This window comes from Alligator mississippiensis, chromosome 1, assembly GCF_030867095.1.
Source record: "Alligator mississippiensis isolate rAllMis1 chromosome 1, rAllMis1, whole genome shotgun sequence".
NCBI classification, from domain to species: domain Eukaryota; kingdom Metazoa; phylum Chordata; order Crocodylia; family Alligatoridae; genus Alligator; species Alligator mississippiensis.
This window is the reverse complement of record NC_081824.1, coordinates 115,432,232-115,457,781: the sequence shown is the minus strand read 5'-3', so window position 1 is coordinate 115,457,781 and position 25,550 is coordinate 115,432,232. Positions and strand designations below refer to the sequence as shown.

The 25,550-nt window shown below is 45.4% G+C and overlaps 1 protein-coding gene across 2 annotated transcripts; it reads left to right on the top strand.

The window, feature by feature from the left end:
• The first annotated feature begins 175 nt into the window (after positions 1-175).
• Positions 176-19,615, top strand: LOC102558568 (pantetheinase-like). 2 transcript variants are annotated; one of them, XM_019479678.2, is made up of 7 exons: positions 176-661; positions 745-875; positions 3,449-3,641; positions 4,082-4,373; positions 9,885-10,198; positions 18,892-19,062; positions 19,341-19,615. In XM_019479678.2, exons 1-7 carry the CDS (start codon positions 449-451, stop codon positions 19,470-19,472), a joined length of 1,446 nt encoding a protein of 481 aa, XP_019335223.1. In that variant the 5' UTR covers positions 176-448; the 3' UTR covers positions 19,473-19,615. The 2 variants fall into 2 exon arrangements, with proteins under 2 accessions (XP_019335223.1, XP_006270589.2); XM_006270527.4 differs by having other exon boundaries at positions 9,885-10,258.
• The last annotated feature ends 5,935 nt before the right edge of the window (positions 19,616-25,550 follow it).

Here is a 25,550-nt window from a genome sequence, read left to right as displayed (position 1 = left end):
AAAGATGAGTCACATGGTGAAAACACTAACTATGCACAGATATGAGCTGTATGTATTAATGCTGCTTTGAAGAAAAGTCAGGCAACCTTTGTCCTGTTTTGCAACACAAGGCAGTGTAAGCTAGCCCAACCCCCAGGTTTCCCTTCGAGATGCCACACTTCCTGAACACACTCCATTTCCAGGAGAATTTGCTCTATGGCACAGTGACTTAGACATGCACTATCTGCAGCTCTTCATTTTCACCTTTGGCACTGTAGGCTGTTTGTAAACAGGACACAGTTTGATCTTTGCAGTTTATTTGAAATTGCTACTATACAATTTGCTAGGCGTGGCAATTTTGAATCATTTGGCATTCCACAGAAGACTGACTTGATTTAAAAGCTAAGGGACTTTCCAAACTTTGCCTTCTGTGCTTGCGTTCATTTTCAACAACTACAAAGCTTCAGTCATGGTCTGTCTCTATCCTTATGTTTCCATTATTGCTTCTCTTCTCTCTGCCTTGAAGTTCTGTGCCTCTGACAGCTATGTTGCAGCAGTGTATGAGCACGTTGTTATATTGCCAGACCACACTGACATTCCTGTTTCTCCTGAAGAGGCTTTGGTGCTGATGAACAGAAATATGGATGTTTTGCAAACAGCCATCAAAGCAGCAGCACAGCAGGTATTGTCCTGTGATTATGCTGTAATTATAGGTCATCCTGATTTTGTTGACAGCTGTTTTTTATATTAGTCTCTTCCTGTTAGGGAGCACATATCATTGTAACTCCTGAAGATGCTATTTATGGCTGGAATTTCAAAAGAGAAACCATTTACCCCTTTCTGGAAGATATCCCAGATCCACAGGTGAACTGGATTCCATGCACAGCCCCTGAAAGGTATGACTTATGTAGTGTGGTAAGTAGATTTTAAATCATGGGTAATGGCTCCCAAAGAACTGGACTAATGAAAAGTGCAAAAGATCAGGCAGGTCTTTTCAATTCAAGAGTTTTGTACACAGCAGTTAAATATCCTAATGGATAACATTTCCTGATCAACTGAACAGGAAATTCAGATGGAAACAAATGCTTAATAAATCAGGTGTCATGTCAGTGCTTAATCAATGACTGATCCCATGGGTACCTGTCACAGGACCTCTTCCCCAACTCACCTGCAATGTCTTGATATAATTAAATTCTCTAAGTAGGGGTTCAGTGGTATAGATGGATATGTTCCCTCTAAGGGTACTCATGGTTTGGATGTGGTTGATGTTGGGGCTCCACCTCTCTTACACCCCTGCCATGCACCACCCACTGATGTTGAGGCTTTATGATATTGTACTGGAGCTTCAGCCTTTTTGGTTCCACTCAGCAGTGATCAACTTATGACCGTTCTTCTAGTGCTTTGTGGATTGCTGCTGGCATCTGAAGGAGTTTACAAGGCCCTCTCTTGGCCATTCATTTACTCCCTGCTTCTCTTGGCACTATGCCTGAAGCTGGCCCTGACTAGAGGGACCAGGGATACACTAGCCCAATTAAGTTATTCAAATTATGAATAAAGAAAATAGCTTCCTGTATGGAGGAGTTATCTACAAATGGGCTCAGCATTGCCCCTTTTAATTTATATTATTTTTCTTCCCTAGTTCAGGGGATCACCCCTGAGCTGGACTGGAGCATCCCCTTCTGCCTCTGCCTAGTGGGGCCTTCCTGCCCCTTGCTAGCAGGGCCCTCATTGTCTGAGCACCTCACTGCCTCAGTGCACCAAGGCATCTTCCACCCCCTGACCTCCATTGGCCTGGTGGCAGCCTCATCCCCTCTCTACGGCACTCCCAGTACCTTTTAAACTTCCATGGCAGTGCCTCTGGCTGACATCTTCAGTCAGGCGCTACCTAGTTTGGTTGAGATGGTGCTTATAAACCGGCATGGCAGCACTGCATGTTGCCTCAGCTCCAGCTCTCCCTGGTCTCCTGGTAAGCTTTTCTCTCTCCTCTCTGCCTGGCTCGTTCAGGGTCAGCTGGGGCTTCCAGGGTCCTCAGGAGTTTTGTACGGGCTCCCCATCACACCAGGTATTTAGCAAGATGGACTTCTTAGTTTGATTACTATGCACTGCTTGTTGAAAAGTCTTGAGGCAACGTTACCATAAGTGCTTGAAGAAGTTTGCCTGTCACGATTTGCCACCTTTATAATCCATTCTCCTTCTTGTGTAGTACTTTGAATAAAGGAGATGATCAGGCATTTTGTGCCAAAATAATTTTCGTCAGAAATTGTTGATATTAAATCTTTTTCTTTTTTGGGAGGGAGGGTAGTGAGTATGTACAATTTTTGGTGAGGCTGAAATTTCTGGTCAAAATGAGAGACAGACCAGTGTCCCGTTACTTAGGGGTTAAAACAGTCATGGGCCTGTGCATGACCAAAGCTTAACATGTTGTCTGATGCAAAACCTGAACCATTGAAGCTAAGTTTGGCTCCCATCAGTGGGCTTTTGGTAATTATGGTCTATTGTTTTTCACTTCAAGAAGCACTGTGTGCATCCCAATTGGAACACAGGTTTTGAAATCTTAGTTTTCCACAAAATGGGAAAATCCTTTCCTGCTTAGCTCTGACTGTTAGTATTACTTATCAGTGTGTGCTCATAAGATACTCCCACGTGGTCATCATAGGCCTTGGTGGGAGAGATGTAAAGAATGTCAGAAGGCTGTAACAAATTGAATTAAAACATTAGGATTTTTTGTGTTACTTTAGTACCCATAGGCCACAGCAATCATTGAAGAGAGCAAGCTTTACTCTTAGATTCCTTCCCATAAGTAGAAAAAACATCAGGGAGTGGGGAGTCAAGACCCATTTATTTGTATTAAATGTTTATTCTGTAGTACTAGAGGCACAGTGGCAAAATAGAATGCCATTAGTGTTCTTGAATTTAAGCATTGTTTTGGATCGGAGCTGAAAACTGATGTCAGTGATCCTAGTTCTAAAGCGGTGTTTGGTTATTTGGGCTGGGAAGTCATTGAAGTCTAGATGTGAATGCTAGCTAACCCAATATCTTGTTTGCTTTTGGCCAAGGAAGACTGGTATGTCAATAGGCCATCTGACTGACTGTAATAAATCCAGTTCAATTTTGGGCCATACTTCTAAGGTCTCTACGAATACATGGGAAGAACTAGACTGTTCCAAGTTATTCAAAATGTATTGCTGAAATTCTGCATTGGATAGATGAGGGGAGACATGTGATGAACTGCACTCCAGGGACTTGGACACAGGCTTGAGGAGTCTGCCTGCCCTGCTCCAGTCATAGGATAAGAAAATAAATATTTTCTTTTGGGATTTTTCTTAATACATGCTACACTTAATTCCAAGTTTTCATGGAAATGTGAACTTGTAGACCTACCTCATTCCTTTTACATTCTGAAGTTCTGTTTCGATTCTCAGTTATTTTCTTTATTTCCCATTTTTCCTTTTCTCCAAAAATGGACTAGATTTGGTCCTGCCCCTGTGCAGGAAAGGCTCAGCTGCATGGCAAGGAACAACTCCATCTATGTGGTTGCCAGTATTGGGGACAAGAAGGCCTGCAATTCCAGTGTTCCCCAGTGCCCCAGAGATGGTCACTATCAGTACAATACTGATGTTGTCTTTGATTCAGAAGGGAAGCTGGTGGCACGATACCATAAGGTAAGAAATAGCCTTGCCCAAGTCAGTCACTGAAATTTTTTTTCTCAACTCCTTAATCTCTAACTCTAATTCTGGCGTACCTGAACCATATGAATGTCTGATAGCTGGGTATGCACATGCCTGAGTGCTTTCTTTCTCATGCTTGCTTTTCTGTTAATTTTTTTTAATTACTTCCTCATGGCACAAGGTTTTTTGTGGGTGATCTATTTTCTTGAACCAACTGCATGTTTTGGGGAGATTTAGACAAGCTTTTGAGTGCAAGGCACTCTTCTTCTGCAGTTTGGCCAATAAAAGATGTCATCCACAAAAACCTTTGCTTCTCATATATCTGGCTACGACACCCCTGCAACACTACTAAAAATATCTTTACCAGGTTATAGGATATTTCCAGGCAATGGTACTAGCAGCCTTTAATGACTTTCCTTTCAATTTTTAAATAGTATAACCTCTTTATGATGGAAAAGCAGTTTGATTACCCCAAAGAGCCAGAGGTGGTCACATTTGACACCCCGTTTGGAAAATTTGGCATATTCACATGCTTCGACATACTTTTCCATGACCCAGCTGTGATCCTAGTGAGCAAGTTACAAGTGGATACTGTGCTGTTCCCAACTGCCTGGATGAACGTTCTACCACATTTAACTGCTATTGAATTCCACTCCGCCTGGGCGATGGGTATGCAGGTCAACTTCCTTGCAGCTAATACACATAACACCAGCATGGAGATGACAGGTAAGTGCATGGTGAGATACCTCCTTGGGTCTGGGATTCTAATTGTGTAGATTATTATGTGTAGAGTTATATATTTCTTCTGGAGTCAGAGTTGTGGTTCACTGTCTCCTACCCCTTACGTGGCCTCATCCCTAGTTTGCAGAGTGACTGCAGAGCAAACACACAGAGATCATTTTGATTTTCCCCTTCATTGCTTCCTTTGTTCCTTTTGCAGTGTCTCTGGTGTTGCCCTAAGAATGAGGGGATATCTATCTGGTTCTCCTCCCAAATGGCGAGAGAGCAAACAGCAGGATCGATATCACCTTAAAGTGTGCTTCAGTTTTCTCCAAACAAGAACCTATTTATCTCTTCCAAATGAGGACTCGGTTATCTATTTCCTGCAAACAAGGAACCAGTTATTTCCTCCCAATGAGGACCCAGTTAACTGTTTAATAAATCAGTTTTATTGAGTCCTATAAAGTATTAACTCCAACCATGCATATAGATATAATCTTAGCAAGCAAGTAATTGCATATTATCAGTCCTAATAACACAACTTGAGAGGTCGCCAAGCATCTCCGAGTGGGCTCTGGTTCTTTGAAAGGACAGGAAATGTCTTCAGTTCTCAGGCATTGTTAGGGGGAGGGGGAGGGAAGGAGAGAGAGGAAGGGAAAAGGGGGATAATATTTATAGTCCTTTAGTCAAGTAGCTTCCAATTAGGCCAATTTTTCTGCTTTTCCTCAACAACTTGGGGTTTGTTTTCACTTTATCATTGTTTTTCTCTTCTTGGTACCAGGAGCCATTTACTTCAAATATGGGTGGAATACACTGTAACAAACCTTTTTTTTATCCATAACAAGCATTTTTATCATCAGACTCTTACAGAAAAACAAGCTGCATCAGACCCTTTTCTCTATAGAGAGAAGGTCATACAATCGCATAAGTTCAGTTCAGTTAAGAGTGCATTCATGGCTGCAGCCACCCCTGTCACCCATAACCTCCCTCACAGCATCACTGCCGCAACCCACCCCCAGCATAGCATGGCCACCACACCAGGAAGAGCTTGGCACAGCCCTGGCCCTAGCCCACAGTGGCAGCCCACCCTGCCTGTGCAGATCAGGGTATGCATCCACCATGCCTTCCAGGGTGCATGTAGCAGCAGAAGCCACTCCCCCATGTGGGCCTCGATCTACCCCCTCCACACTCCTTCTCCACAACAGACTTACCTGCTGTGCTGGGCAGTGCTCCACAAGCAGCCAGGCTTCTCCAGGCTGTGGCTGTGTGTCTGTATGCACCCCATTTCACAGATTCATAGATTCATAGATTGTTAGGAGTTGGAAGGGACCTTGTAGATCATTGGGTCCAGTCCCGCTGCACTAGACAGGAAAAGAAAAGTGAGGTCAAGTGACCCTAGCGAGGTGACTGTCCAGTATCCTTTTGAAGATTTCCAGGGTAGGTGATTGCACAACCACTGGAGGGAGTTTATTCCAGTTTGGACACCCTGACTATGAAGGAGTTTTTCCTGCAATTAAGCCTGAAGCAGCCTTCCAGGAGTTTGTATCTATTGTTCCTGGTCTTCCCCAGGGGTACCCTGGTGAACAACTGTTCACCGAGTTCTTGATGTACTCCCCTGATGTAGCGGTAAGCCACTACCAAGACCCCTCTCAGCCTTCTCTTCTGTAGGCTGAAGAGGCCCAAGTCCCTCAGCTTCTCCTTGTATGGCTTGTCTTGCAAGTCCCTGATCATATGGGTGGCTCTTCTCTGGACCCTCTCAAGTTTTTCTACATCCTTGTTGAAGTGCAGTGTCCAGAACTGGTTGCCAGCTGTGGTCTCACCAGTGCAGAGTACAGTGGGAGTATCACTTCCTTAGTTTTGCATGAGATGCAACCGTTAATGCATGCCAGCATGTTGTTTGCCCTGCTGGCCACAGCATTGCACTGCCGGCTCATGTTCATGCAATGGTCAATCACTAGCTCCAGGTCTCTTTCAGCTGTGGTACAAGTCAAATTGTTGCCACTGAACTTGTAAGTATGTTGGGGATTATTTCTCCCCAGATGGAGTGCCTTACACTTCTGAGTGCTGAACTTCAGCTGGTTCTGGTCCACCCAACTCTCCAGCCTGTCCAGGTCTGCCTGTATCTGCAACCTATCCTTTGTGAATTTTTTCTCAAGGACATCATGGGATACTAGATCAAAATATTTCTGGAAGTCTAGGTATATAATGTTGACCTTCTCTCCCATGTCCAGGTGGCCAGAGACCTGTTCATAGAAGGAGATGAGATTGGTAAGACAATTCCTACCTGCAATGAAGCCATGCTGGCTGTCGTTCAGAATCTTACCCTCAATGAGCATATTGCACATAGATTCTTTAATGAGTTTTTCCAGGATTTTCCCTAGGATGGAGGTTAGGCTGACTGGCCTATAGTTGCCTGGGTTCTCCCCCTTCCCCTTCATGAAGATGGGCACAAAGTTGACCCTCTTCCAATCCTCAGGGATCTCCCTTGTGTGCCATGATTTCTGAAAGAGTTTTGCCAGGGGTTCTGCAATGACCTCAGCCAGCTCCATCAACACTTTCAGGTGAAGTCCATCTGGTCCTGCTGATTTATAAATGTCTAGCTTTTCTAGTTGATTTTCACCAGCTCAGCATCCACAGTGGGAAGGCTATCATTCCCACCATGCCACCCGTGATACTTATCTTGCTTTTTTTTCCCCTTGGTTGGTGAAATACCAAAGCAAAGTGGGCATTCAGGAGTTCAGTTTTTTCCTGAGTGTCCAGTACTAGGTGTCCCTAGGTGTTAGGTAGAGGCCCCAAACTTCCATTTGTTTTCCTTCTGCTCCCTACATACCTAAGGAAGGACTTCTTATTGTCCTTGACTCCCTTGGCTACCTTAAACTCAGTTGCCACCTTAGCTTTCCTAATCATTTCTCTACAAGTATGGACCACTGTAGTGTAGTCTTCCTTGAGGACTGTCCCTAGCTTCCACTGTATGTACGCCTCTTTTTTCTTTTTCAAGAGGACCGTGATGTCCCTGTTGAGCCAAGGAGGGCTTGCCAGCTCTTCTGCTACTTTTCCTCTTCATGGGAACAGTTTTCTTTTGTGCTTCGGGGATCGTGTCCCTGTAGAACGACCACTCTTCATGCACCCCGTTTGCCTTCCATCCCTGGTCCTGTTTCGCCTCCCCTACTAATGCCCTAAGCCTGTTAAAGTCAGCATTTTTGAAGTCCAGGACTTCAATCCTGCTAGTTGATTTGTCAGCCTTGCAGCAGACAGTGAACCTGATGAGCTCATGGTCACTGTTACCCAAGCTACCCTCAATGTTCAAGACACACACAAGATCATCTCCTTTGGCCAAGACCACATCTAGTACCTCTGGTTGGGCCTTGCACTTCCTAGACTAGAAAAAGCTCCTTAATTACAGTTAAGAAGCTACATGACTGATCTGACCTGGCCAAGCGTTCCTCCCATTCTATGTCCAGGTAATTGAAGTCACCCATGACAACCAAGTCCCTTGCATGCATGGCCTCTGTCAGTTCTTGAGAGAACTCCAGATCAAGCTCCTCCCCTTGGTTTGGTGTCCTGTAGTAAATGACCACAGTTAGGTCTCTCTCATCTTGCTCCGCTCCCTCCAGCAAAGCTTGACCCAGAGCATTTCAACCTGCTTATTTTTGGAGCCAATGTCAGCCTCCAGAGAGGTGTACTGCTCACTCCCATGCAGAGCTACCCCTCTGCCTTTTCTCCCTGCTCAGTCCCTTCTGTGCAGGGTGTAACCCTCTATGGCTATGCTCAAATCATACAAGAAGTCCCACTAGGTCTCCATGATCCCTACCAGGTCATATTGCCCATTAGAGAGCGAGAGGGCTAGCACCTCCTGCTTGTTCCCCATGCTCCTGGAATTGGTGTACAGGCAGCTGAGGCCCCCAACTGACACCCTAATTTTCCTGAGATGCTGTGGGAAAACTGTTCCATTAGCATTTTCAAAAACAGTTATCTTAGTGTCCTCCATGCGGGAGCTTTCCTGTGTGCCAGTCCCCAGTCATGCTCCACTTTTCATTCTATGAAACCCCTCCCCACAGTGGCGATGCATAGGGGCTGCACAGGGGTGCACAAGCACTCCCTGATAGGCAGCACTCCCCACTTAGGTGACTGGCAGGGGGGCAGGTGGGAGTGCCGGTGCCCCCGCTGTGAGCACTGGCTGGGGAGTGGGGGCACCAGGTGAAGTGCCACTGGCACTTCTAGGAGTGCTTGTGCTTCCTGGCCAGAATGATCAGCTGTGGGGGGACCTGACTGGCTGCTGGGGGGGCATGTGCCCCCCAACTCAGGTGACACCAATCACCCATGCCTCCCCACCTGCTGCAGCTGCCCAGAGCCTGTGCCTGGGCTGCTCCGTAGCCCTCTCCACTGCCATCACTGCACCATGTTTGTGGAGGCTAAGTCCCATTAGCCTCAGCATTCTGCCACCTATGCTGAGGGTAATGATTCCCCCCGCACTCCCAGCTGCATTGGCTTGGCTGATAGATGCAAGCAGGACACAGGGCTATGGAAAAGGGGCCTTGCTGCCTTAATTCTGTGACAACCTGGGGGTGGGGTGGGGTCGGCCCCACACTTGCCCGGAGTAGATGAGTGCAGGCCAGGGCTAGCCTGCCCACCCTGCAAGTGGGAGTTAGAGGGAGAGCCACAAAGATACCTCGGGTGTTGGGGGACTGCAACCTAACTTGAGTTGGGAGGAGATTTGGTACAGAAGTTTGATAGACCAGACTAACCTAAACCAATTAAATCTGATACTACTTTCATCCAGGTCTATCTTAGACCAGGTTCTGCCATTTTTAAGCTGGTCTATGCACACTGAACTTCTGTTCTGTTACAGGGTTCAACCAGTTTCTAATCTCTTATACCATTTTATGTGTAATGTCTGTACCTAGCCATAGTCTCTCCCGTGTTAGGCATGCTAAATCACCTGAGTAGAGGGCTCCACAAAATTATATAAATATGCCATGGAACCCCCTCTGCTCATATGTTTGCAGGACTAGTACCTCTTTTTGAATTGTCTGTATCTAGTCAATCACTAATTTCCATCCTCTCAAAGATTTTTGAACTGATGTAAAACCAGTCTAGTCCCACTCCTACTCATTCCTATACTTCCACAAGTATGGCCCTCTAGCTGTTCAGAACTGGTGACTGGTCCTTTGGGGCTCATGTTCATCTTAATTTAAAGCAAACCTCAACCTACTCTCTTCTGTGTAAGGGCCAGAAGAATAAGGGAACCAAATCTGATTCCTCGACAACACCCCACACTGTTCTGCTGTGTTGAGCAGATCTTAGCCCCAACAGGAAATCCAGCCCACTTTCTCTGCAGAGACACTAGGCAACTTATACACCTACTAGGAAAAGTAAAAAAAATGAGTCAAGTTCATAAAGCAAAGTTTTTATTATAGTATTGTATATAAAGGTAATAGAATAATATAGGGGGGAGTTGGGGGGAATGAATAGGACAATACAAAATATGGCTCTGCAAATTCTGTTTCTAATTACTAGGAAGTGGAATTTATGCACCAGATGGACCCAGAGCATTTCATTACAATATGGAAACAGACGATGGTCACCTCCTAGTTGCAGAATTGGATTCACGTCCTCGTCTCTCTGCCACCCACCCTGCTACTGTCAATTGGAGTTCATATGCCACAAGCATCAAACGATTCTCCAGTGATGAACATGACTTTCCAGGAGTCATTTTCTTTGATCCCTTCACCTTCACTGAGCTCACCACACCTGAAGGAAATTGCACAGTTTGCCAAAAAGACCTCTGCTGCCATTTGAGCTACCGAATGGCAGAGAAACGCAAAGATGAGGTATATGTGCTAGGTGCTTTTGATGGGCTTCATGTGATTGAAGGAAAATACTATTTGCAGGTAATACTTCTTTCTTGGGGACTGTGGAACATCATATTATTTTTAAGAAGCATCCTTAGAGAAAGTTGTTTTTAGTAGCTTGGTGGGAGGCAAAAAGGACATTGGTGGCGTCTTACATTTTCCTCCCCAACTCTGTTTGGGAGTGGTGAGTTGCTGCTGAAATTTCTGATGAATTGACTTCCCCCTTGTGACAAAAAGATTAATTTTGAAACAGCCTTGAGTACAAATGCAGAGTTTGTTTGAGAGAAGAGTTTTGTCTTTTCTGGACAAGAATTCAGTAGAACCTGGATTTATCATCTAGAAATCATCTTCTTAGCTCAGAAGTATTTGTTGAGTTAGGAATGAGCCACTCAGATCCTTCTCTGATGACCTGGAGTTCTGGTGTACTCCTATGCAGCTAACTGGAGAAATACTGCTCTTTCAAATAAAATCCACAGCAAGCAACTGGAGCATCAACTACAGCATCATTATCAATTAACTCTTCTATATATTAATAAAAGGGCCTATGTGTGTGTCAGTGCCATAACTCCAAGGCCATGATACCTAGAGACCTGAAACTTTGCATGCGTACTAAGAGGATGCATACCTGGGGGTATGCACGTGGGTGCTATTTTTTTATTTGGCTCAAAAAAATTTCACCCATCTTTTAATCTATACTGCATAACCCCCTGTGACAGGTCAGCCCCAGGAAGCAGAATAAATTTGTATGTGCAAACCATTCTTTAGCAAAGCTCAAAGATCCTGGCCAGGGTCAACTGTTACAGCTGGAGAAGGCTCCACATTTAGGAGTATTCCCCTAAGGACTGTGGTTGGGACTGGTTAACAGGACCTGGGAGCACCTGCAGGAGGAGTGAGGGCTTAAGAAAGGTGCAGGGAGAAAACTGTACTGGACCTTCTCAGGGACTGATTAGGAGGTTGTGAGAGGCATTCCCTATAAGGCAATCCACAAGAAGCAAACTTGCCAAAAATCAACTTGCAAAAGCTGCAGCTAGAGCAGCTGAGACTCCAGAGCAGCAAGTTGTAAGATGACAAACAAACAGAGCAGCAATGGCTGCATCCAGAGCAACTGAGACTCCTGCACAGCAGGTTACAAGACAAGAAACAAACAGAGCAGCAATGGCTACAGCCAGGATGGAAAAAGAAAACTCTGCATTGTTCTATAATCCAGCCTTAGATTATGCTTCTGATCCATTAGTTGCAATTAGCTCAATGGTGACTTCTTGCAGCCAGTGCTTTGCAATGAGATGGAAAGGAGAAGCTCCAGGGATATGCTGCAACATTGGCAAGGTCCAACTGCCCCAAATGAATAATTCTTCTGAGCTCCTTTACACATTGTTGACAGGCAACACTCCAGATACACATCATTTCCAAAACAACATTCAAAGATATAACTCATGCTTCCAAACAACATCTTTTGGCACCACAAAGACATGAGAGAATCTGGCTACATGCACACATTTAAAGTGCAGGGCCAGGTTTATGATCGGATTGGCAGTCTGATACCATTCCTAAATGAAGAGCCCAAATTGCTGCAGATCTACTTCATGGGTGACAATACAAAGCAGGCTGAGCAGCGTTACAACAATGTCATTTGTTGCAAGACATGCTCCAAAAGGAAAACAACTATGTTCACAGTTTCAAGTGTGCCATGGAGAAGATGACTTCAGAGTACAATGTTGTCATTCAAGCAGACAAAACTGCTGGTGAGCATGAGTGGCTTCATTGCACCCACAACATTAGAAGTAGCTGTCATTCTGGCTGGTGAGCAACATGGCAATCGAGACATTGTGTTGGAACTCAGGAACAACTCCCTCCAAAGAATTGCTGATACACACCAATCATATGATGCACTTCAGTATCCACTAATTTTCCGGCAGGGTGATGATGGCTACCATTTTGAACTGAGACAAACAAACCCAGCAACAGGGCTGCCAACTCAAAAGAAGATTTCTGCCATGGACTTTTATGCCTGCAGGATGATGCTGTGAGCTAGAAGTTTCAATCACATCTTGTGATGCAAAGATCTCTTCCACCAATTTGCTGTGGACACGTATGCCAAAACTGAAGCAGAAAGGTTGAGATTCATTCAAATGAACCAAAAGAAACTTTGAGTTAAAAACTATATTCACCTCAGGGATGCCATGAACAATGATGGAGATGCTGCCAATGTTGGCCAATTGGTCATCTTGCCTTCCAGTTTCACAGGTGGGCCTCGCTACATGCATGAGCGTGCTCAGGATGCCACGACATATGTGCAAAACTATGGCCACCCTGATCTCTTCATTACCTTCACCTCCAACCCAGCTTGGGCAGAAGTGGCTAATGAACTGATGCCAGGCCAAAAACCACAGGATTGGCATGATTTGCTGGCAAGAGTATTCTGACAAAAAGTGAAGGCATTGATGAATCTCATCAACAAGGGAAAGATTTTTGGAGCCATTCAGTGCTACATGTACACAACTGAGCTGCAAAAGCGTGGCCTGCCACATGCCCACATTCTGCTGTGGCTTCAGGATGAACTTCATGTCCACAGAGTGGATTACATCATCAGCGATGAACTTCCAGATCCAGAAATTGATCCACTTCTGTTCAGCATTGTCATAACACAGATGGTGTGTGGTCCCTGTGGAAGCATCAATCCAAACTCACCATGCATGAAAGATAATAAATGCACAAATAGGTTCCCACATGATCTTCTGAAAGAGACAGACTGGACAAGATGGATACTCACTATATCATTGGAGAAAACCAGAAAGCGGTGGATTCACAACAACCATCAAAGTTCATAGTTCTGAGGTTCAAGTGGACAACAGATGGATTTTTCCATACTGTCCACTCCTCTCATGACTCTTCAATGCACACATCAATGCTGAGTACTGCCACTCTGTGAAATCGATCAAATATGTCTGCAAGTATGTCAACAAAGGATCTGACATGGCTGTGTTTGGCTTCACAAGGGATGAGACTGTGCATGATGAGGTTTGGCAATATGAATTGGGGAGATGCATCAGCACCAGTGAAGTCATCTGGAGGATCCTGAACTTCCCAATTCATGAGTGACATCCCACAGTGCTTCATCTCTCACTGGGGTTGTAGAAAGGCAGCAGCAAGGTGCCAGACTTCCATGCGTAGACCCTGAGATGGTGCAGAGTCACTTGGAAGAACTGGATGCCTTTAAGTCGGCAGGCCCGGATGAGCTCCATCCAAGGGTGCTGAAGGCACTGGCCGACATCATTGCAGAGCCACTGGTGGGAATATTTGAACTCTCGTGGCGCACGGGCCAAGTCCCGGAGGACTGGAAAAGGGCCAATGTGGTCCCCATTTTCAAAAAGGGGAGGAAGGAGGACCCGGGCAACTATAGGCCAGTGAGTCTCACCTCCATCCTTGGCAAAGTCTTTGAAAAAATTATCAAGGCTCACATTTGTGAGAGCCCGGCAGGACAAATTATGCTGAGGGGAAATCAGCACAGGTTCGTGGCAGGCAGATCGTGCCTGACCAATCTAGTCTCTTTTTATGACCAGGTTACAAAACGCCTGGACACAGGAGGAGGGGTGGATGTCGTATACTTAGACTTCAGGAAGGCCTTCGATACGGTATCCCACCCCATACTGGTGAACAAGTTAAGAGGCTGTGACTTGGATGACTACACAGTTCGGTAGGTGGCGAATTGGCTGGAGGGTCGCACCCAGAAAGTCGTGGTGGATGGGTCGGCTTTGACCTGGAAGGGTGTGGGCAGTGGGGTCCTGCAGGGCTCGGTCTTTGGACCGATACTCTTTAATGTCTTCATCAGTGACTTGGACGAGGGAGTCAAATGTACTCTGTCCAAGTCTGCAGATGACACAAAGCTATGGGGAGATGTAGATACGCTGGAGGGCAGGGAACAGCTGCAAACAGATCTGGACAGGTTGGACAAGTGGGCAGAAAACAACAGAATGCAGTTCAACAAGGAGAAATGCAAAGTGCTGCACCTAGGGAGGAAAAATGTCCAGCACATCTACAGCCTAGGAAATGACCTGCTGGGTGGCACGGAAGTGGAAAGGGATCTTGGAGTCCTAGTGGACTCCAAGATGAACATGAGCCGGCAGTGTGACGAAGCCATCAAAAAAGCCAATGGCACTTTATCGTGCATCAGCAGATGCATGACAAATAGGTCCAAGGAGGTGATACTTCCCCTCTATCGGGCGCTGGTCAGACCGCAGTTGGAGTACTGCGTGCAATTCTGGGCGCCGCAATTCAAGAGGGATGCGGATAACCTGGAGAGGGTCCAGAGAAGGGCCACTCGTATGGTTAAGGGCCTGCAGTCCAAGCCCTACGAGGAGAGACTAGAGAACCTGGACCTTTTCAGCCTCCGCAAGAGAAGGTTGAGAGGCGACCTTGTGGCCGCCTATAAGTTCATCACGGGGGCACAGAAGGGAATTGGTGAGTATTTATTCACCAAGGTGCCCCCGGGGGTTACAAGAAATAATGGCCACAAGCTAGCAGAGAGCAGATTTAGATTGGACATTAGGAAGAACTTCTTCACAGTTCGAGTGGCCAAGGTCTGGAACGGGCTCCCAAGGGAGGTGGTGCTCTCCCCTACCCTGGGGGTCTTCAAGAGGAGGTTAGATGAGCATCTAGCTGGGGTCATCTAGACCCAGCACTCTTTCCTGCTTATGCAGGGGGTCGGACTCGATGATCTATTGAGGTCCCTTCCGATCCTAACATCTATGAATCTCAGTGTGCAACTTGAGCATGGCCAAAGAGTGTACTTCACTGAGGAAAATGCACATGAGCACACCCAAGTTCCACAAGACACAATTCTCACTGCTTTCTTCAATCTCTGCAGGGATGATGAACTCACTTAGACACTGTTGTATCATCAGGTACCCATACCATCAGGTACTACATATAGAATGTTGGCACCAAAGAGTCGGCCTGCCGCAAATCAGGACAAAATATGCCAGACCAGCCAGACATCAAAGCCAGTGATGCACTTGGCCATGTGTACACTGTGAATCCAAACAATTTTGAATGCTTTTACCTGAGACTGCTTCTGCATGAGGTCACAGGTCCAACATGATTTGAGGACTTGGGAACAGTGGATGCTACAATCTGTGAAACTTACAAAGAGGCTTGCCAGCTCAGAGGACTCATGGAGGACAATACACACTGGAACAGCACATTGGAAGAGGCAGCTGCAACTCAGTCACCATGGATGCTGTTTGCCATCATGCTGCAGACATGTGCCATGTCAAATCCTTAGCAACTATGGGACAACCACAAGGAAAATCTGGCACAGGATATTTTGCATCCAGCATGAGTGCAAAATCCAAACCTTGAACTGGACTACAGTGATGACATCTTCAATCAAGCTCTCATTATCACTGAGGACAAGATCAAGGCTTTGGATGGCTCTGACCTCAAAACTTGTGGCCTTCCTGCCCCACAACGAGACAATGATAATGAGCTCATAAATTACATTTTCAGGAAGACCAACTACAACATTGACCAGATTACTAAATACATACAAGATAATGAGCCAAGTCTGCAAGAGAAGCTTTCAACAAGATTACTCAAGCAGTTTTCAATGACAGTGGTGGCATCTTCTTTCTGGATGCTCCAGGTGGAACTGGGAAAACTTTTCTCCTTGATATTCTTTTGGCCAAAATCCAGTCCTTGCAGTGGCATCATCAGGCATTGCTGCCACACTGTTGACAGGAGGAAGAACAGCTCATTCAGCCTTCCAGTTGCCCTTAAATCTGGCAAGTGCAGAGGCACCAACCTGCAACATTGCTGGGGCACTGGCAAAGCAAAGGTCCTGCACGAGTGTCAGCTCATTGTCTGGGATAAGTGCACAATGTCTCACAAAGCTGCTTTAGAGGCTTTTGATCGCACCCTCCAAGATCTTCGACATAATGACAAAACAATGGGAGGAGTGACTGGTGTTGGCTAGGGATTTTCGACAGACACTGCCAGTCATTCCACATGGAACCAAAGCTGATGCCGAAAAAGGCAGTTTTTCCAAATGTTGCACATCACTTCCATAACCACAAGTGGCTATGCCAAAAAGCCATCCTGGCATCACAAAATGATGTGGTCAATACCATAAACAAAGACTTTCTTTCTCAATTGCCTGGCACTGTGCAAAAATACAAGTCAGTGGACACTGTCCCAGACACCTATGAGGCAGTTAACTATACAACAGAATTTCTCAAGTCTCTCGAACCACCAGGTGTGCCTTCACACAATCTGGAGCTCAAGATTGGTGCACCCATCATTCTTCTCAGGAATCTGGACCCATCAGCACTCTGCAATGGAACACAATTGGCTGTCAAGAAGCTCATGTCACATGTCATTGAAGCCACCATCATGACTGGCTATGCAGCGAGACAGAAAGTCTTCATTCCATGCATTCCAATCATTCCCTCTGACCTGCCATTTCAATTTAAATAGCTCCCATTCCTGATCTGCCTCAGTTTTGCCATGGACATCAACAAGGCACAGGGACAATCACTCAAAGTTGTTGGCCTCAACCTGTGAAGCCCATGCTTTTCTCATGGCCAACTCTATGTTGGTTGTTCCAGAGTTGGCAATGGCAAAAAACTTTTCATCTTGGCACCAGATGACAAAACATGCAACATTGTCTATCCTGAAGCTCTACACAGATAAAAAAGTGTCAAACACCGTCATAAACTGGGATAGAAAAATGTGATGTGAAATACTCAGTGCTATGCTAAAGCCTTACGAAGTAAATAAATAATTCTACCTTACAATTCAGTTGTTTAATACATTTAAATGTTCAACTTCTATAGGCTTTTGGTATGACCAAAAACTTACAGTGTCAAGCTGTATCACACAAGTAAAATAAGGTACAAAACTAAACACATACACACAGTTTATTACTAGAGGCAAATAAGATAGAATGAAAATTTTTTATTTATAAAACATTAAAATTTGATTACTGCAACCCATTCAAAGCCAGGTACTTTGGCTAGTATGTAATATAATATAGCCAAGTTTTACTAACAATGTCTTACTGTGTTGATAAAACTTGAGGAAAGCAATTATTTACTATCAAGTGCTATCTGTCTGGAGGAGTTAGTTTGCTTAAAGCCATGTCATGTAGCAGGGAACATCCTTTGTATTTTTATCAAAGTCACTGAATGTGCAAATAGTCTATTTACTTTCTTCTACCTGCCAATATTCATTTCCCATACCAGTGGGTGCAAAGTATCATTTAACTTTGGATTCCATTTATACATTTATAAATGTATACATTTATAAATTTGTAGTCCATTTATAAATGTATACATTTATAAATCTCTAATAAAATTCACGTCCTTTTTAGTTCACATGATACATTTATTTTTATTCATGCGAAAGTCACCCAGTGAACAAGACTGTGAACCGAAGTTGTGTATTATTCCACTAAACAGGGCATCATAGTTCATGTTTCCTCCCATTGCCTTCCAATGTACACTGACCTTGACCTGAAGGTTGTATGTCTGTGAATGAAAGGATAACTTATTTTCCATACTCATTCCAAACTCTTTGCTGCGGCTGTCACACAAACAGGTCAATTGTGGCAATGTCTTTATTGTGTGGATGTTACTGGCTCCGAATTTCCCATAGATCTCCAGAAATACACCAAGTGATTTTGTCATTAAGGGCCGTATTATCTTCTAATAGACACTTGGGTGCCTACAGGCTAAGAGGACTTGGGTGCCTAAGTGCAATTGTGTCCCACCCTACTCAAGTCCCTGAAAAATAGCTAAAGCAGATGAATGGATCCTCTTCTTCCTCTGCGTGAGTGGATCTTCTTCCTCCTCTCTGCTTTTTGTGACTCAATCTGAAGGATTAGATGAAGGTATGTTATTGAAATACATGCATTAATGAATTTTCCAGGACTTAAACAGGGTGGAATGGAATTGCACTTAGGTACCTAAAGCCACTCAGATGCCTAATAGGTTGCTCAGAACCCGGCCTTCAGAGCCTGTAAAGGATACCAAAACTCTACTGAGACAGGAGAGTGTGCTATATCTCCTTTACTTACGTGCTTGAGTCCTTTGTCAATGAACCCATCTTAATTTTCCACATAAAAAACTCTCTGCTACAGCGTGGAAGGGGAAGAGTTGTAGAAGTCGTCTTGAGAGAGAAACTAAAAAGGGGGTGGAGGAATTGAATCATGTGAGGATGGAATGGGACAAATGGGGAGAGAAAACAGGAGCAGAAGTCCCTGATGGGTAGGCAGCTGAATCTGGAGAGACCAAAAAAACCATAGCCAATTTCTCCTTGCTAGCTGGCCGAAGGGAGTTGCTGTCTTTGTGTACTGAGATGAGGAAAGGGCAGAGGAGCAGAGAGAACTATTTAGGCTGGAAATTAGCAGGAGGTTCCTAAATGTTAGAGCAATGACATCTGGAACGGCTTTCCAGTTGAGATAGTGGGGACAAACAAGCTAACCAGTTTTAGGATGTTGCTTAATACTTTGTGAGGTGATTTATGATAGCATGGGACTGAACTTGGTGACTCAGAAGGCCCCTCTCACTCCTATGAAGTTGTTTTGTTTTGAAGAAAATAAAGTCTTGTTTTGCTAGTAAAAGCACAGCTCTCTTTTTACATTAAATTTCTCCTAAAATCTCTTCCCTTCCCCATAGATATGCACGCTGGTGAAATGTAAGAACTCGGACTTGAAAACTTGTGGGCAGCCAGTGGCTACTGCTCAGACAAGGTTTGAGGCATTTTCCCTCAGTGGCACATTTGGCACTAAATATGTCTTTCCGGAGGTTTTGCTCAGTGGGGTTCAATTGGCACCAGGAAAATTTCAGGTATGGAAATTTGCTTCTGTCTGCCTTTTCTTGGGCCTGGTAGTAGAGCAGAACAAGTCATTGCAACCAAGTCAAAGCAAAGCTGAGGAAAACTTGCTAGTGGTGGGAAGTCAGATGTATATGGTGCCCTTTTAGGAAGAGATTAGGCTTGTATGTCGTAGTCCTAAAACACCTAGTATTAAACTGTGTCCTCTAAATGCTTAAAGTTTAAATCCTAAATGCATGTCTCTTGTATCTGCTGATAATATTAACAGTGTTTTTTTAACTTCTTTAATTAGGTGTTAAGTGATGGGCGTTTGGTTAGTCATCATGGAATATCTGAACCAGTCATCACAGTGACACTTTTTGGGAGGTGGTATGAAAAGGATCCCCCACAACCACAGCAAGCTTCCCTATATGGCTATATTTGAGGCTATCTACCATTACAGTCTTGTCAGAATATGTTTCTCTCTTAATGCTTTAACCATTGCTATATTGCTTGATTCCTATCATGGAAACTTCTAATTGTGTTTTGTTTGATAAATAAAACATTATATTTCTTTGCTATAATGTACTATCAAATAAGTCAGCTATCCCAATCATTGTTAACGTTGATCTTTTATCAGTTTTAAATGCCTATGCCTTTAGCTCACTTATCTGAAATTTGTTTTTCCTAACATCCAAGAAGTTAGACAAGCTTTTGAATGCCTGATGAAGAATACCTTGCATTCAAAGCTTGTCTAACTTTATTCCAACCATGCAGTTGGTCCAATAAAATATATCACCCCAAAATATCCTTGCTTTTAGCATACATTTTATAATTTTAGATAATTCTGCAACTAGTAGGGGAAAAAAAAAACTTAGTGTGTTATTTCTGTATAAGATGCAAGGACATAATGCCAGACTCATGCAGTCAGTTAAGCTAATCAACTAGTACACAAGCGCAGTTCTGTAAAGCACATCTATCAGGATGCTTGAGATTTTTGTCCTGTCTACTTGTCAGGAGTGTAATTCCATGGGCATAGAAATCAAGACATTTTGATAAATCAGCATATATTATCTAAACCAGTCATCCCAGGTAGGGACATATGTAATGTTTGTAGGAACCTCATCAGCCTTTAAAACTCCCTAAACATTTGGGTACAGGTGACGCACAGCAATAAGCCACTATTTATCATCCTGAAAAAGGATCATTGATAAAAGACAAACAATTTTGAAGTGTGTCACTGTTAAGTGTGCCATGTTATATTTGTGCCCTCTAGTGTAATAAAGGTGGTCAGGCTCCAGTCCCACCTCTGTTACTGAAAACCCTGCTCACTGGCTGAATCAGCCTTGGTCGCCACATCCAGATGAGCATGGACATGCAGTATGTGGTGCTGCAGACCCATCTGCAGCACCACGCACTGCATGTGCAAGTGTTCTCCCTTTGCTACCTTGCAGTGTGGCGGGTTATTTTGAGCCTGGGGTCAAAAACACCCACACAGAAAAAAGTGGGGCAGTGCACGTAGTGGCATGCAATGCCCAAAACCAGAGCCTGGCTAGCTGGAGCCATGCTGCAGCTGCCAGCCAGGCTTCCTGCTGCCAAGAGCACTATGGTGCAGCTATCCGAGGCCCCAGGACCCTTGGTAAGGCTGCTGGGCTAGCACAGTTGCTAGTCTCAGACTCCCTTATCCCACCCAGGGTGACCTGCTGAGTGCCAGAGTGTGCATGGCATGGGCATTCCCCGGCTACAAGTAGCAGCAGTGCAAGGTATGCTGCTGCTACTTGTCCCTGGGGAAAGAAATGCTCCCAGTCATCTGGAGGTGCCCAGAATGTCCAAGGATCATCTACCTCTGATTTAGTCCCAATAGACTGACTGCTCTGCCAAGTCAGTGTCACTCAGTGATTTAGCTCAGCTTTGAAGTCAGATCAGTGGTGCTGCTGCCACCCTTGATGGTACAAAGGAATGGAACATGGAATCATTTCTTCCAACACGGAGTCATTTCTTCACCATTTTCTGCAACCAGTTCAGTTGGTTCTTGCCAGAAAGCCAGCTCTCTCTTGCTGCTGTGGATCCTACTAGGCCTCTTCAGAGGCTCAGAGTTCTGCTGTACTATTGGACCAACCACATCACACTGTGGAGGTGGTTTTGCTTCACCAAAATGGCCGAACCCATCATGGTTGTCATTCAGATTTTTCTATACAAAGCATAGGGACTTCCGATTGGCAGCCTTGTGTCTTTAATACCCAGTCTTGTGCTTTTATGCTGACTCCATACCCAGGACATATTTAATAGAGTGAGGCTAGATACTTATTATCACATACACACTAAGGGTTCCTGTACATAGATTTCATAGATTTCATAGACATTAGGGCTGGAAGGGACCTCCTAACAGCTCGGGTCCGGTCCCCTGCCCAAGGTGCAGAAAGTTAGGTAGGGTCAAAGGATCCCAGCAAGATAGGCATACAAATGTTTCTTGAAAGTGTCCAAAGTAGGTGCTTGCATCACCTCTGGGGGGAGTCTATTCCAGGCCTTGGGGGCTCAGACAATAAAGATGTTTTTCCTTATGTCCAGCTTAAAACAGCCTTGCAGGAGTTTGTGACCGTTGGACCTTGTCATCCCTTGGGGTGCTCTGGTGAACAGGCATTCCCCTGGATCCTAATTCACACCCCTGATGTACTTATAGGCTGCCACCAAGTCAATCCTGAGCCTACGCTTCTCCAGGCTGAAGAGTCCCATGGCTCACAGCCTCTCATCATAAGGCCTGTTCTCTTGCCCTCTGATCACGCGCATGGCTCTCCTCTGGACTCTCTCAAGCTTCTCCACATCCTTCTTGAATTGTAGAGGCTAGAATTGGATGCAGCACTCCAGCTGCAGCCTAACCAAGGCCGAGTACAGCGGGAGGATAACATGTGTGAGGAAGCTGCTCACTTGTAATTACAGTGCATTGGAGCAGATTCAATTAATCGAGTCTGCTGGAGCATAGCAATCACCATGCTCCAGCCAGCCTCCACATCTTGTGTATCAGTGTCCCTGCACTTCAAAATAGCGGTGGGGGAGCTTTATCTAAAATTCACTGAGCAAGCTTTAGTTCAAGCCCCCCCCCCCACCATTCTGAAGCACAGGGACATTGATAAATGAGATGCTGTGGTGCTTTAATTAAAGCAGCTCTTGGAGAAGCTCTAATTCAAGCACTGCCCCCTCCCACCACCAGAACACATATAAAAGCACCCTAAGCCTTAAGGAAAATAAATTATAATGAAAACTTAGATGGTAGAATTATAGGGAAATTAATTTGACCATAGTTGGTGGTTTCCCTTCCCTCCAATAGAATGGGAAGAAAGTTTTAAGTCTTCTGGTCAAGGGCTTATTTTTTTTGCCCAACTTTTGGTATTTATTTGGACCCAGAAATTTGGTTCTGACCTCTATTGCAGTATCCATTTTAAGACAAATACATTCCAAATATACAAGACCAATTTATATCAGAAAAAGATACCCCAGATATATTACAAATGTACTCCATATATATTTCTTTAGAACAGCTAATAAAAGTTAACATAGTTTTTAATAAGCTGGGCACTAAAAAACTTGTTTGTCATCAAGAAACAACTTTTGTCAAGGAGGCAAACAGATAAAGAATCTATAAGTTCTCGCATTAACATACCAGCCCTCTGTATGAGAGAGTGACAAAAACCCAGGTGCTCCCAGAGATATATTCTGGGTTTGTGTAAGCTTATTTGTCCTCACTCTCTCAAATGGGTATGTCCACGTTACTCATTTGTCTAGAAAACACAATTTATCACAGGCACTTCAGTCAAATAACAGAAAATGGTTTATTACACGGAAAGAAAAAGTGATCAAATGTTTTGACTACAGACTATGGTCAGACAAAACTAATAAAATCTTCACCCTGTGTTTGGACTACCATCCAGACCTCATAAAATGTCTATGGAAATTCCCCGGGGGTCAACCTCCCCTCAATCACAGATAGCTCCCTCCACCAGGGACCTCCCATCCATGTCTCCTCACAGCAAGCCTCTTCTAGCTATCGCTCCCTCTAGAACTTTCATTTTTTAAGCTGACACCCCCCACCTGTCGGCTTAAAAATGGTATTTAAAGGGGTTTTTTTGGAAATTGGCTTATAGGTATATGTATATGCATTAGAGTGGTTTAAGATGGACAGCCTGGATTAACTGATTTCTAAAAAACTTGGGTCTCACACATAATGTTTCTCATAGCCCTGGAAGCAGACAGGTTGTCTAACACAACAAGACCAACAAGGCTGGGAACCAAGGGATTAGGTACCATATTGCCCATAACACAAGATAAGTGGCACCAGCTAACAAGGCACCAGAGCAGGCAGGGACGGGGCTGAGTCCTGGTTTTGGGGGAACAGAACAAATTAGGAGAAGGCCCGGAAAGACAAAGTTAATATGTGTGCACAAGAGGGGCTTGGAATCTGTTGATGACACAGTACGTGGACTATGACAACCACAGAGCGGGACCAACCAGAGATAGCTGCGGATGAAGAGTCATCAGGAGTCATCAAAAGGGAAGTAGAATATGAAATTAGAAACTTGAGAGTAACAAAAGAATACCTCCCTTTCTCCCATCCCTCCTCCCTCCCTCCTTGGTCCCTTCCATACCTCCTTCTCCTCCCTGAGAGGGGTCCCCATCCCCACCCCTAGAGAAGGGTCCCTGAGGCCACCATGGAGGGCATATGACTAGCAGCCCGTCTCATGTACTCCACTGGAGTGGGGAGTGGGCCTTGGCATCCCACCTCCAGGTTGCTGGTATGCTGACATCTGACACAAAAGAGAGTGCCTCAGAGTGAAGACTGCATCCTGACCAGATGCACTTTAACTCTGATGACAGCCCTAGGATTTGGCAGATATATAAAATTGTTTCATTGTTTGTATTGCTTCTTTTCTGTTATCACTGTGTATCAGTAAATTTGCCTATTATCAATAGAAAGGTCATGGCTGGTCTGAGGGTGGGCCCCCACTCCCTGCTTCCAAAACAAGGTGTCTGGATCCTAAATCCAGACCCAACACCACCATCCTACTTTCAAGGGAGCCGGAGAATCCTCTCCCGTGTCTGCCTATGGGGCGATGGCAGAGAAGTATGTTTAAAACCAGTGGTATTATTTAATGCCTCCTTCAGGAGAAAATACATAAAAAATGGAGTTCTGGAATGTATGGAACACAAGGGAGACAGGTTGTCACAAACAGGAACAGAATCATGCATCCACCTTTGTGCTTTTTAACACAGTAGAGGTGTAACTTGATGCATTGGCTGTACTTGAACAATTGCACAAATGTCAGTAGGCTGCAGAGATGGGATAGTGAGAGCAGGGTAACTCTTGTATTTCAGTTTCCCCAGACTTTCTAATAGGACTCTGCTGCCTGTGTAGAGATGCAGCATTTTGGATTAATCTCTCTGTGTGTTATTAGCAGGGATCCAGGTTTTGCATTTCCCACGGAAAAACGGAAAGAAATGTGGATTTTCCCTTTAACCGAGAAAAACATTGATTTTTTTATTTTAACAGAGAAACGCTCAGATTTCCCCCTTTTGTGAAGGGCTGTCTGCAGACATGCAGAGTTCCAGCCTGCAAGGGGCTGGGGGAGAGCAGGAGAAGGGCGGTCAGGCAGGGGATGCCACGTGCATGTATATGCACATGGCTACCAGGCAGCCTGGAAAGCAGCTCCCACAGGTAAGTCTGGCAGGCTGGGGTGAGGGGAAATTGAGGCCTGCACAAGAATGGAGGGAGGGAGGGAGGGAGCTGGGCAGGGCTGGAGCTGGGCAGAGCTCAGGCTGCTGCTGCTGCTCAGCCCAGGCAGTATGTGGAGCTTGGGGTCCAGGACCAAAATGTGCGGCCACAGGGCCCCAGCAGAGACTGGGATGGGGCCACAGGCAACTCATCCATGGGGTGGGGGGTGGGGCTGGCTCCCCCCTGTTGCACAGACTCCCAGGAGGGCAGGGGGGCATGTGCCCCCCAGATCTGTTCACAGGATGGATACAGCTGCTTACTACAGGTTTGGGCTTTTTGCTCTGCTGCCCCTGGGGCACAGCAGGTGGGACCTGGTGTGGCCGGGCAGAGCCGGGCCAGGCAGGGAAGCTTGTTGCTGCTGTGAGCCCTGTGCTGCCTTGAGAAGGTGCCACTTGCTGGGCTGGCAGCACTGGGGGTGGCAGCACAGAAGTGGACCTCTTGCTGCTTCTGGGCAGTCAGGGGGCACTTCACCAGGGCAGCGTGGAGCTTGCAGCGGCAAGGATCTTCCCCACCTGACCCCACTCTATCCAGCTGTGCCAGGTCCTTCCCACTGGGCCATGGAGGGGGAAGGCAGCAGGGTAGGGAACCCAAGCCCACAGTGGGCAGCCTGCATCTACCCCCATCTATGGGCTCCACTCCAGCCATGCCTCCTGGAGCCAGGGGGAAGGGGGAGCCAGGCTCCACATTCCACTCTGCTGCAGCAGCCACTGCCACCCATGGGCAGCAGCTAGGGCTCAGGCACTGCTGTGGGGCCACGGG

Coding starts and splice junctions, on each gene's coding strand:
- LOC102558568 (XM_006270527.4), top strand. CDS start 449: ATGGTCTGTCTCTATCCTTATGTTTCCATTATTGCTTCTCTTCTCTCT. Junction 662..744: donor TCAAAGCAGCAGCACAGCAG/GTATTGTCCTGT, acceptor TCTTCCTGTTAG/GGAGCACATATCATTGTAAC. Junction 19,063..19,340: donor TGGCACCAGGAAAATTTCAG/GTATGGAAATTT, acceptor TTCTTTAATTAG/GTGTTAAGTGATGGGCGTTT.